We start from the raw sequence: 12,642 nt of genomic DNA on the forward strand, positions 1-12,642 counted from the left end.
TAGTTGTATGATATGTAATTCACAAACAGCAAGTTTATTAAACATTTTGTAAGTATACAAAACACTTACATACAGTATAATTTCTGTGAAAAAGCGGAGTATGCACATAAAGAATTTATATAACAAAATAAGTATCTATATATAATATTAAAAAAATGGTATTTTGAGAACTGAGTTTTAGACATTATGACTTATTTTATTTATATTTATTAATCCCAACATTTTACACGCAATTCAGGCTCTAGAATGCTCCAATTTGGTGAATGTTTTTCGTTTGATAACCAATTAAAGTCATCAACGCAATTCCAGTTATTTATTTTTGGATCAAGTCCAGCTAGATTAAAGTGATTTGCTTGATCTTCGTAAGACCAATTATAAGGTGCTACACGTATTTTTGTACAATCCTCTATAATTGATCTACTCGTAACATGTAAATAAATAGTACAATCTGTTGAAGAATGTAGTCGAAGTTGCTGACACGCAAAAGCAAATACACATTCACTACAGTCGTGTGCAAATACAGATGATGTTACTGGTCCAACTAATACAGTACACTCTTTTAAATTTACCATGTGTAAGGTACTAGGTGTGCCATAAATTCGTACTGTACAGTGAATTAAATCGGAGAGTAGAATATCATTTTTATTCACATTTTCAGCATCCAAAATTAATTGTTCATTAACTTTTCCTAACAACATTACTGCACTGTCTCCATATTTACTTGATAATTTATGATTCTGTTTTGCAGAACCATTTACAATTCCTTCTGATATCTTCAAATCCTTTAAACCATCTGTCATATCGTGTGTCTTGTCAGATGTTTTCTTTACAACTCTTCGGTTCTTAAAACCAAATTTCTTTTTAGGTAATAATGTCACTTCTAATTCAGAAGCTTCATTTTCTAGTAATTGTAAATTTTCTTGTGCTCTTCTAATATCATAAACTTTTAAAAACATCTTTGATTGCGATAAGTAATTCTTAAGTGTCTGAATTTCTTTATTTATTTTATCAAATATCCCAGGAAGAGCTGGTGTGGGAGCACTGGGTGCATCATCTAACATTTCTTTAATTTTCTTACATGATGAATAAAATGTGTCCTTAAAATAACTACTTTGTTCAGATTCAACAGCCAATGATTGCCTTTCTTCTCTCCGTCTTTCAATAATGTTTTTCCTTTCACGATCTCTTTTACTAATACGATCTGGTAAACTACCTTCTATTAGCGTAGGAGAATCCATATTGCACTTTTAACGTTATTCCTTTTTAAATTATGTCTTTATTTCTAGATTATATCAACTTTGTATATTATATCCTTGCTGTTTTCAATAATAAATTTGTCTTTACCAATAGTATATTTTAGTAGGGCTATGAATTTTATATTTAGAGGCTTGTAGATAAAAACTGAAAATTACAAAAAAAATATAAGTAATTAACTTACATTAATAAAGGAGCAATTATCATACGAAGACATTTATTAAATATTAAGTTAATAAAATAAATATAAATACAAATATATAAAAATTATTTACCAAATCTTGAAAGAATATATATTAGATTAAATGATAGAATTTATCTATATAATTTCTCTCAATATATTTTCTTTTTTAAAATAACATAAATTATATCTTTTTAAGAGTTGATAAAATAATAACCAATCATAAACAAACCTGTCAAATATACTCTACGTATGATGCTTATATCAGAGCATACAAATACCTTGTTTTTAGGAGTATCAATTTGTGAAGAATATCTTAAAACATCACTACCTATTAAGAATGGTGGAAGTTTTACAAACTCCGTAAAATTTAATTTTCATTTTGTTGCTGTTTCCACAATGCAAGATCCGACAATTTGGTACTTGTGTTACGTACTTTGCTTTCAAGCGAGTAATAACCGTCTAGCAGCACTGGACAATGCTTAAATGTAAAATGTCTGCAACCTAATATTTATAACATTCATTTCAATAATTGTTTAGATGCACTTACAAAAATTTGATCAACTGTCTAATATAATACATTGTCTTTTTTCAATAGCACGAACGGAACTTCGATAAAATGTATTAAATCTAAATTATGATTGTAATGTTTTTCTTATGTTTTTCTTATATGATTTTCTTATGTTTCTTAACATTTTGATTGTTACACGTAATTATGTTAAACTATAACTGAATGAAAATAACCTAAAATATAAAAGAATCATACAGAGTAACGTATAGTTCATATATACCTTGGAATGTACTTAAAGAATACCACAATATTACCGCTCCAAAGAAACATAGACTTTCAGACACAATAAATATTTTTAATGGAGAAAAAGTCCTTCGTGGCGGCTTGTAAAGCATACTAGCTAACAATACGATTTCCTAAAATGGAAATTATCAATACGGCAAAGGACGATAGATATATTTTTCGAGATATCGAAGGATTTCGATAGGGATAGTAAGTAAAGCAATCTTATTTTTACTCTCGTTATGCAACTCTCGAAAGAAGTTATACTGTTCGATATATTCTTTCGATATAAAGAGCGGAAAATTTAAAGTTACATGAAACATTTGTTATTTTAATAATATACTAAATTATTAATAATGACGAAATAAAAGACATATTAGTAATATTATCTACGATAAAAATTACGTTCTATATAATGTGATAGGTGTAAAACTATATATAAATTTTATCTAACATATTAAAGAATTTTATTATAATCAAATATACAGCAAGAGACATGTAAGATTGCAATCTAAAATATCTCCATTGTTTTTAGTGGTATGAAAAATATTTAAAGGAGGAAGTGTTTAATTTGAAGGGACAAATAATACAATAATCACTTTCCGGAATTATATGATATATAAATTCAATTATACTACCCTTAAACGGAAAATTTCTAATAAAATATATTTAGGACAGCGATTTTAAACTATACAATTGAAATTTTTATCTTATAGATACAATTTTAAGCAGTTATGTAATTTTTATAGAATAGTTGAATTTGTTTTAAAATATACAAATATCTTCGAAGATACAATTTTTATATTTACTTGCCCCTTCAGATCGAATATTAAATAAAATATCTTTAAGTCCTCCCTTAAAAATTTTTGTGCATTACCAAAAATAGTGTTCCTATTTTAAGTGACCCATCTTATTTATTGCATAACTAATAATAATATTATAACATTCTACTTATTTTTTTGTATCTGTTCATCTATCGGTTATGATATAAAATCGATTATAAATCTATTAACAGAAGATGATGTACAATATAAAAGCATTTTGTCAATTCTTATATTTTGAATTAAATAATTGTATAGGGAAGTTGTGGTAGTATGTAAAATTTTGTTCTGCCTTACTTAGGCCTTCTTTAAAAAATGTTTTGTTTTGATAGATTGTTACTATATAGGATGCAGCCAAATAACACGTACAAGTGGGCATGAGGTAATTTCTTGTGAAAAATAAGTTGAAAATATAGAATACAATTTTTTCGTCCGACTCTTAGTTTTCGCGAAAACTTAGTATGAAAATATGCCAAATATGTATATTTGAAATATACTTAAAATAATCAGCTGGAGGTAAATTTATATGTCAAAGTAAGTAAAAAAGTGCAATAAAATTTTTCTGTGTAAGACTTTATTTTCAAGAAGGTAGAGATTGAACATGTTGAGAAAAGGATCGATCTAATATCATATATTTTCAAATTTATTTTTCTCAGAAACAAAGTCTTGTGAAAAAGTTTCATTCTACATTTTCAAATTTTTTTCACGTATACTATTCTTCTGTCGATTACTTACTCCTGTCGAATTCAAAACTAGCCATGTTCAAGTATACTTGGTAAATTTTCAAATTTGATGTTCTTGAAAATGAAGCACTGTATGAAAAATTTTTATTCTATATTTTCTCCTTATTTTTCCATCAGGCATCACCTCATGCTCGCTTATATATGTTATTCGGTCGCATCCTATATATGGTATTTAAAAATTAAATATTGCATAAAAAACATACTACTATATATATATATATAAATATATAGTAATATGTTTTTTCACATTTCGCTATGAATATACAAATAAATTTGAAAATATTAATGCAGAATAATATATTATAATAAACTTTTTCCATAACATAACATTTCATGTATAAAATAGCGATATAATTTAATAGTATACACGTTAAGTTAGAAAGTGCAGAACATTGTACCTATGGAAACAGCCTAATATAAAGATTGTAGAAGAATATTTATTATACAGCTTTTCATACATAAGCATAGATAAAATATATATGTAAATGGGAAATGTGTATTTTAAAAAATCATTTAAGAGTGCATCTGCAAGTAGTGTTTGTCATATATATAGCAATAAAAAAATAATTATTAAGATAACTTTTCTCATAATTTGTACAGGAAATGATGTAATTTCTTTTTATTTAATTCTTTCTATATATCAAGTATTTAAAGTTAAGCACAAATTCTGTATCAAAATTTTGTTTAATTTTAGTATTATTAATGCAAAATTATGATATTAACCTATTATTAAATTTATTACGATTCGTTTTAACCTGTAATAATAGAGTAATATCTCACTAAAACAATTTGTTACACAATGTAGATTATATTTTAAAAGATTAAGAAGTACATATTCGTTTTTAAAAATTAGAAATGTCCATTATTCGAAAAATAGGAAATATTCGTTATTATACATACTATGCATAAACAAATTCTTATTCACACATCTATTTGACTCTTCATAGTTTATTTAAAATATTTTCGGATAAATTATAAGTAAAACAAGCAGTTAACTCACGCATTATTGGCCTCAAATCATACAATTAGTACCTAATATTACGCACTTTTAATATAACATATCTATACTAGACATTTTAAGAACAAACACACACTGCTACGATAACAAACGGCAGTTTTTTCCCATAAAACCATATATTTATCATTTTATGTACATATGAGATAAGAAATTAAAATCTAAATGTTTAAGAAATATAGTCAATAATAATAATAATAATAATAATAATAATAATAATAATAATAATAATAATAATAATAATAATAATAATAATAATAATATAATAATAATAATAATGTACATAAACAAGATTCTTTAACAAGTTTTACTTCCTTGATAAGATGAATCATATTATAATTTAATTATATTAGCTTTCCTAATAAACAACTCCAATTGCACTGTAAAAACGCAAATCGTTATGTAAGATATAGTTTATGCTTAAATATATATTATCTTTTTGTAGTTCTTTTTAATTTTGTCAAAATTTCAGTACATATCTGGTCCAAAACTATTTAAAAATTATATATTATGATCCAACATAAAATAATACTGCTCAAAAAGTAGCTATTTACTTGAATTATTCATTTTATTCTGTCTATCATAAATCAAACTTCTAAGAAGGTTATTTTTTTCAACTTTCAAGATTCTATGAAAATTTTTTGCCCCTTATTTAAGTCAAATAATTTAAATAATTTAGTTTTTATGCAAATTTCTATATTTAATTTGTCAAACATGACATATTTTATATATCAAGTTGTTGTACACTAATTTTATAGAAAATAAGAATTCTAATAACTTTCCTTATTGTTTAGAATAGTAATATTGAAATATTTGTCAATAAATATAAAAATACTTAATTATATGAGACAATTATTAACACTTTATTAGTATTCCAAATAACCGAAAAGATTAAAGACAAAGATATTTTTGGTAGAATTATGATGAAGACGTATGTTAGATTTGAATTCATAACTTACTTTTAAGCAAAATTAATCGCTTATTGTTTGTTATATTGCAAACTATACCAAATTATGAAAAAGTCCTGGAAACTTTTAATTAGATTATAAAGTGCTAAGGCACCACAGGTAAATGCAAATGATAATAGTGATTGGTATTATATTATCTCACTACAATTTCAGGGGCATAAACTACAGACATTTCCTTTGCATGTAAACTTCTCTTGTTATGTAAACATGTTTGTAACATTATTTGTTCTGAATGTATTTGTACACACATACTCTACAACTTCTGATACTGTGAGACCTCCAGTTTGGTTTTCATTGTTTGATAACAAATCCAACAGAGGAAAAGTAAGTGTTTAAATATTCTTATATTTTTATTTGTGATTATATTTTATAGTATATTATTTAATGTTACCATATTATAAAAAAAGAAAGAATTTAATTTACATTATGTATGTTTTTTTTGTTTATTAGTAAAGAAATCATTTTAAAAAGGCAGAGAATGACAAATCGTATAGTTTGCTATGAATAAAACAAAAATTGATGTATGAAGTAAAAATGTAATAAGTATAGTGTTAAAAGATGCTGTAATGTTACATATATTCAAAATAACAATTATTCATAGCATATGTCTTTAGTTTTGATTTAAAATTTCTAGATATTATTATAGTTATAAAAGATAGTTATTGTTATTTTGTAATAATAAAAGTCAAAATACTAGTAATAAATGAAATGCGACATATACAGATATTTGATTTATATCAAGGAACTAATGTTTTAAAATAAATGTTCAAAATCTATGTTATTCTACCAATGTTATATTAAAATTTTTATGAGCGTGAAAATATTAAGGCAAATATAATATTTATAAATTTTTGACATTCAGTGCGTACATTTTAATAATATAAAATCACAGTACTGAATAAAGGTACTAATATCAGGATTCATGCTCAACTTTCACATACAAATCGAGTTTATTTCTTTTTATACTAAAATCGTTGAATTTTTAATTTCTGACTCATTTTGCGTCAATCTGTACGTCTCATAACAGAGTTCAAACTGTTTATAAACTTCATAATTTATCTCACTTAGTCATCAAATTATTTACTGAAATTAAATTTCTCTCCATATAATATTCGTATTACTTCTACGCTTTTAATGATGATTTACGACATCTGTATACAATTTGAAACATACAATATTAATGTAAGATGGCAGTTACATATATAGTGAAAAATGAGAATGATATCACCCTCATCAATGATTAACAAAATTAATTAGAAATTCATTAAGCACGAAATTGTTATTTACAGCTTTTTATTTTTAGAAAGATTAAATCTGACACAGTTTCTGTCAAAACAAGGTTTCTTTTTTTGATAATAGTCTCACGAAATCATAAATTTTATATCTTGCTGCAATGTTTTTTACTTTATGCTTATTAATGCACATTAATTTTTCTCTTTACATCAATGCTACGGCGAAATTTGTTGAAATTCTATTTTGTCACAACTTATATTAGCCAACATATATTATGCTGTTTTTGTTTGCAAAAATTTACATTATTAATTCATATTGATAAATCATTTAAATTTAATTTTGACAAACAGGTAAACCATAATATTGTATATAAAATCTGGTAATAAAGAAAAGATTGATTCTCAAATAACTCCTGATTATTAGTTGTTTAATGAATTAGCATAATGCTAACACATCTCTCTTTTACTCTCAATAGTAGTCATTTACCCAGACTTACAGTAATGAGGCATAAAGAGATAGCTGCTGGGGCAGGAAAGAGTCAGTATGACAATCAATATGACAGTCTTTTGAACACCATGAGGTCATGGGAACACTGATATACTGTAGTACGCTACGATACCATTTCATGCCATCCACTACCATTTGAGGAGTTACTTTCTAATGGAACTAAAATTTAAGTACATAGATTAAAGTCAATTGTTTTCATTTAAAAAGATTATTAATATTTTTATAGATAGCTTTGATAAAACAAAGTTTAATACACTTACCAGTCTTGTCACTATCAACTTTTTCTGGAGAAGATGACCTCGGCCCCCATATTCTCACTGTGCAATCATCTGATACAGAAGCCATCATTTGGTGATATACTGGATTCCATGAAACACAATTTACTGTTCTACTATGTCCTGTTAGAATTGCTATAGGTAATTCCCTTTTGATATGCCACACATAGACTTTAGTATCTATAATAGGAATAGTTATAGAATAATAGGACAAATAATAGAAATTAATATCATTATAGAAATGTTTATATAATTTTTACTTCGGAAATGATATAAATAAAATATTTTTGTTAAATAATTTACCTTCACTACCAGATGCAACAAAATCTTGATTTACACCACCAAAACAACTATGGATTGTGAAATGTCCTTGAGTAACACCTTGAAAACGTCTTACTAAACATCTATCTTGTAAATCCCAAAGATGTACACCCTGATTGGCCACATTAAGAAGTGCAAGTCGATCTGCTTTATCTACACTAAAGGACATCAAAGGATGATCTTCTTGTAATCTATAATATTAAATATTTTAGTTAATATAATACCCTTCTATTATTCTCTACATTACATTATCCATAATAAAGCAACTATGATTTTACATTGTGAAGTCACATAATTCGTCAAAATTATATCCCCGAATCCTATGATGCGAATCAGCAGCGAGGACCGTTTTTCCATCATTTTTACACCACAGACATTTTACTCTAACTCCTTCCCATGATTCTGAGACATTACCTTCAATATCCTAAAATTTTGTGTTCAAATATTTAATGCATTACTTCACTAGCTTAATGAAATATAATATGTTAGAAATTAATTGATATGTTACAAATTGATAGAACTGTCCACGAAGTCCTCCAGCTACAAATTTACGTGAATCAGGATACCAAGCACAAGCTGTAAGTGAATCATCAGTACTTTGGGTTACTGTTGCACGTAGTTCATAATCAGGTGGGTCAATACTCCAAAGCCAAAGCTCTGGACAATCTTCAGGTCCACACGCAATTAAAAGGCTGCTATCAGGACTCCAAGCAATTAGTGCTACTCCATAAGTATGACCCTCTAATGTTTTTCTATGAGTTACTCTCAATGTTTCCTATTTTTAATATAACATCGTTACTCACTCAATCAAAATTTATTTTGTTATATTTACTAATTTACTTACTGGATCAACATCCCAAATAATTACAGTCATATCTTTAGAACCTGTAGCTAGTTTACGACCATCAGGAGAAAATTTACAATACCACACTTCATCACAATGATTATTGAGCACCTGTAGAGTATGGCACGGGAACTGTTCTTTGCTACAGCTGTGGTCCACAAGCAGTGACACATTTTCTAAACTTGCCTAATTTACAACGGACATAAAATCATAATTGTATTAACAGTAAAAAAGTTGAATATATAAATTTAAAGACGTATAACGTTTAAAAAAATTTTGCTCCTTTTTTAATTTTCAAAAATAGCAATATGTCATTTAAATATATATCCTAAATGAATAAAATGATATCCTTCATAAAACTATAAAGGAAGATTTACTCTTTATCTCAAAAATTTTAAATACTTAAAAGAAGATAATAAATATTACCTGAGTATGTGTTACGTGGTATGTACATTGTTGATTTTGCATTTCCACAGCTTGACACAAAAGAGAATGAAGGCGACGTGGTGGTAACATAATGGAGGGTGGCAGATATTTCTGTAGTCTATCCATTAAAGCAGCCCTCGAGACTGCACCTTTGCCATCCCAGCCTGCACGTGTCTGTTAACAAGTGTCTATTTGCTAGTGATCAAATTTTCAGTAACAGGTTAGTTTCAGAATATTTCTATATCCATACAAAATTCAATCTTTGAAAGTTCATTAGTACATAATTGATTAGCAATAAAATATTTAACACACATTTTATTATATATATTTCTGGAATAGAATATTACTAGTAAAATGTATAATACCTGTAATTCATCACGTCCACTGCACATCATAAATGCAGATAACTGGTGTACACGACCTGTATTATGCCCTAAAGGTGTAAGTTCATTGCGTAAGACATGCAATGCTTCCAGTACTAATCCTTCTTCTAAGTATTCTAAGTATTTTTGTTCTAGTAACAAGAATTTCATCTCCTATGAATGGATAGTATTAATGAAATATGTGTGTATATGTTTAATCATATTTAAAATATTCTAAATGTGAAGATATTTACTACTAGACTTTGATTTGCTCCATTTAAAAATATTTTAAGTTCACTAAGGTCGTGCTCTGCCTTTGTCCAATCTCCATCCATAACATGTTGTCTAAATTTTGCAGCAGCTGGATGATCTAGACGACAACCGGACTCTTGCATGAGAAGATCTGCTGTGCGACTAAAAAAAGATGTTTCATATGGTCAATTTAATATAGTGAAAGATTGGCTAGTATTATTTAATTTTATGAAAAGTCTACTTTTATTTAGTTTCAAACGAGTCTTTGTTACAAACATCTATATTTTTTAAGAATATTGCTACCATCTGAATAAAACATAATAACATGGTAAAATGGTAATGATGCTACTAATAATAATAGCAATAATAATCTATTATAGACAAATACAACTTATGCATACATAATGTATATGTCTCTGTTTTAATGCCCACATTATAAAGCAAATATAACTTGCAGATACTGCTGCCTATATTTCAAGGTTCTATAATTAGCTTTCTCCCACCACAGAGTACGTAGTCCAGATAGGTTGTGATACAATACTTCTGATAAATGCATACAAAGAAAACTTAAGAAACAAAGAAAACTTTCAAGAACAGTTACAATAAAGGAACAAATTCATGAAGATTGAATTGTGATACTTCGTATTTAACTAATAGCATATAAATTACATAAACAGTTTTATGAATCTTAATCATAACATATATAAAATGACCTTTTAAAATCATTCTTTATCACTACAATTTGGGAATATACAGAAACTAAATTGAAAGTTACATACTTCAGTCCGACTGTCTTCAAATGTTGTCCAATAAGTCTGACAATATCTTGATTGGTTTTGTCCATTATTTTCGGCGGTCCCAAATTCTGATTTGTTTCTCCATTAACACTATTGATGTCATTATCCGATTCCGGTATCATGTTGCCATTTGCATGAGGTCCACCAGAGTCAGCTGTTGAACCATTCTGCTGCAGCCCGGAGGAAATGCCACCGTTTGAAGTCTGCTGTTGCATTATGCTGTCATGCACACGGAAATGTTACCCGTGATGACAATAGTAGTCCGCAATATTAACAAGCATGTGTACTAATGTTCTATCTTGACTTAAATGTCTCTTCTTTTACTGTTTTGACTGTTTTTAAATGTTTTTTCTATCATAAGAACTTTAAAATGCTATGTGTACAAAAGTGTACATGTTTATGTACAAAAATTTTATGACTATTCGATGAAAGGATTTCAATAAATAAGAAAACCGTTTGATAGACAGCACATATGAAAGGAATCCGACGTCGATACGTCTTGAGATTCTGCAAGGAAGAAGATACACGTGAGAGCGTCATAACGAAGGGGGTAAGCCCCTTCGTGTGTTGACTACGCGCTCGCGATGATCTAGGGCCCTGTTTGCGTTACCGATAGTTTTCCATCTCAGGATCGGTGTGGTGCTCGTCCGCTGGTCGTAGAGTAGTCGGGAGAGAACTACGAGACCTTTTGCACGGTGGCGGAGCGAGTCCACCGTCGTCTGACTCGCTGCTCGAGGCCAGGCTTATGCGCGTACCGCCCCGTTTTTCACACGATTATTGTCCCTAAGATTGTTGGTGGGGCTGGGGCTGGAGCACGCACGCAGCCACGGTTGCGTTGCACGGAAAACTCGTAGCCTCCCCCCTTTTTTCTGCTTCTTTTCTTGATTAATGCGTATGCCGTTTATCCCGTCGGACCTGCTAACCGACGATCAGAAAACGAAGAAAAACAGAATTCTTGCACGCCTGCCAAAACGGATACGAACAATGACTGTTACACAGCTGATACTTGTTTAGATCGTCGTTTACGTCACACTGTGATCTTTGCAGATAGTTCCGCTGACTATGGCGCCCACTATGTCCGCTCAGATATGTTGCTTTTCTAAGCTTATAAAATCTCTTTTGCTTATAATTCCCACAGTAAGATGGAAGCACTTATCTACTAAAATATTGCTTAGCGGGAAATTTAATGTACATTTATATGTCGGTTTAATTGTCTATTTAAATATAAATAGATAAATAAATTAGTCGTATAGCATCATTTTATTAATTCTTTTACGTATTTCTATTATTATTTTCTAATACAAATCGAAATGAAAGTTTATTTCAGTAATATAAATTGTTGTGCACCAAAATTAACAGTTGATTACATAACACACACACACACACGATCTATTATTGATTATTATAAAAAAGTATATTATACTATGTTATAGATATATAATTTACACATAAGATAACGTTATAAACAAATTTCGACATTTTAAAATTTACTTCATTCTAGTAATATGCGAAATGGAAAAATATACTTTCACATATAAATATTATTAAACACAATTCTGTCAAATATTTTAATTTACTCTATAATAATAAAATACTTATTATAATTACAAAATATTATCAAAATTTGTAAAATAAATTTAACGTAATTATGATTTACGTAATGAATTATATATGGAACTCCATAAAATTTTTATAAATTGAGAAGACATAGTTCATTGTGTACTATATTATCGATAAATTTAAAATAATTCATACGATTCGCGTAGAGTTTTGTAGGGTACAAGTTGATTCATCTGTGTTAGGTTAGTTTGTCGATTATGGGAAGTCGGCGTGTGCCGCTAGTCAGTCAG

At 28.2% G+C, this 12,642-nt stretch overlaps 2 protein-coding genes across 6 annotated transcripts; both read right to left on the reverse strand.

Moving 5' to 3' along the window:
• Nucleotides 1-13: 13 nt before the first annotated feature.
• LOC117214794 (tubulin-specific chaperone C) lies at nt 14-4,992 on the reverse strand. Of its 5 annotated transcripts, none has more exons than XM_033461122.1 (3): nt 4,793-4,992; nt 1,767-1,939; nt 14-1,401 (listed from the first exon to the last, which is right to left on the reverse strand). In XM_033461122.1, the coding sequence occupies exon 3, from the start codon at nt 1,236-1,238 to the stop codon at nt 210-212; it is 1,029 nt and encodes a 342-aa protein (XP_033317013.1). In that variant the 5' UTR covers nt 1,239-1,401; nt 1,767-1,939; nt 4,793-4,992; the 3' UTR covers nt 14-209. The 5 variants fall into 5 exon arrangements, with proteins under 5 accessions (XP_033317013.1, XP_033317010.1, XP_033317011.1 ...); XM_033461119.1 differs by having other exon boundaries at nt 1,717-1,939; nt 4,793-4,991; XM_033461120.1 differs by lacking the exon at nt 4,793-4,992 and adding an exon at nt 2,227-2,471 and having other exon boundaries at nt 1,668-1,939.
• A 1,894-nt stretch (nt 4,993-6,886) lies between these two features.
• LOC117214791 (WD repeat-containing protein 26) lies at nt 6,887-11,851 on the reverse strand. The gene is made up of 11 exons (XM_033461113.1): nt 11,403-11,851; nt 10,775-11,011; nt 9,998-10,157; nt 9,747-9,917; nt 9,382-9,555; nt 8,956-9,141; nt 8,620-8,886; nt 8,390-8,535; nt 8,094-8,302; nt 7,776-7,970; nt 6,887-7,674 (listed from the first exon to the last, which is right to left on the reverse strand). Exons 1-11 carry the CDS (start codon nt 11,414-11,416, stop codon nt 7,619-7,621), a joined length of 1,815 nt encoding a protein of 604 aa, XP_033317004.1. The 5' UTR covers nt 11,417-11,851; the 3' UTR covers nt 6,887-7,618.
• Nucleotides 11,852-12,642: the final 791 nt, after the last annotated feature.

Source organism: Bombus bifarius, unplaced genomic scaffold (assembly GCF_011952205.1).
Source record: "Bombus bifarius isolate JDL3187 unplaced genomic scaffold, Bbif_JDL3187 scf7180000009243, whole genome shotgun sequence".
NCBI classification, from domain to species: domain Eukaryota; kingdom Metazoa; phylum Arthropoda; class Insecta; order Hymenoptera; family Apidae; genus Bombus; species Bombus bifarius.

What these genes read in the sequence shown, in the direction of transcription:
- LOC117214791 (XM_033461113.1), bottom strand. An exon ending in TGTTGCATCTGGTAGTGAAG is followed by an intron (nt 7,971 to 8,093) that starts GTAAATTATTTA and finishes TTCCTATTATAG; the next exon opens with ATACTAAAGTCTATGTGTGG. An exon ending in AGTTGATAGTGACAAGACTG is followed by an intron (nt 7,675 to 7,775) that starts GTAAGTGTATTA and finishes CTTAAATTTTAG; the next exon opens with TTCCATTAGAAAGTAACTCC.
- LOC117214794 (XM_033461122.1), bottom strand. Translation starts at nt 1,238, where the DNA reads ATGGATTCTCCTACGCTAATAGAAGGTAGTTTACCAGATCGTATTAGT.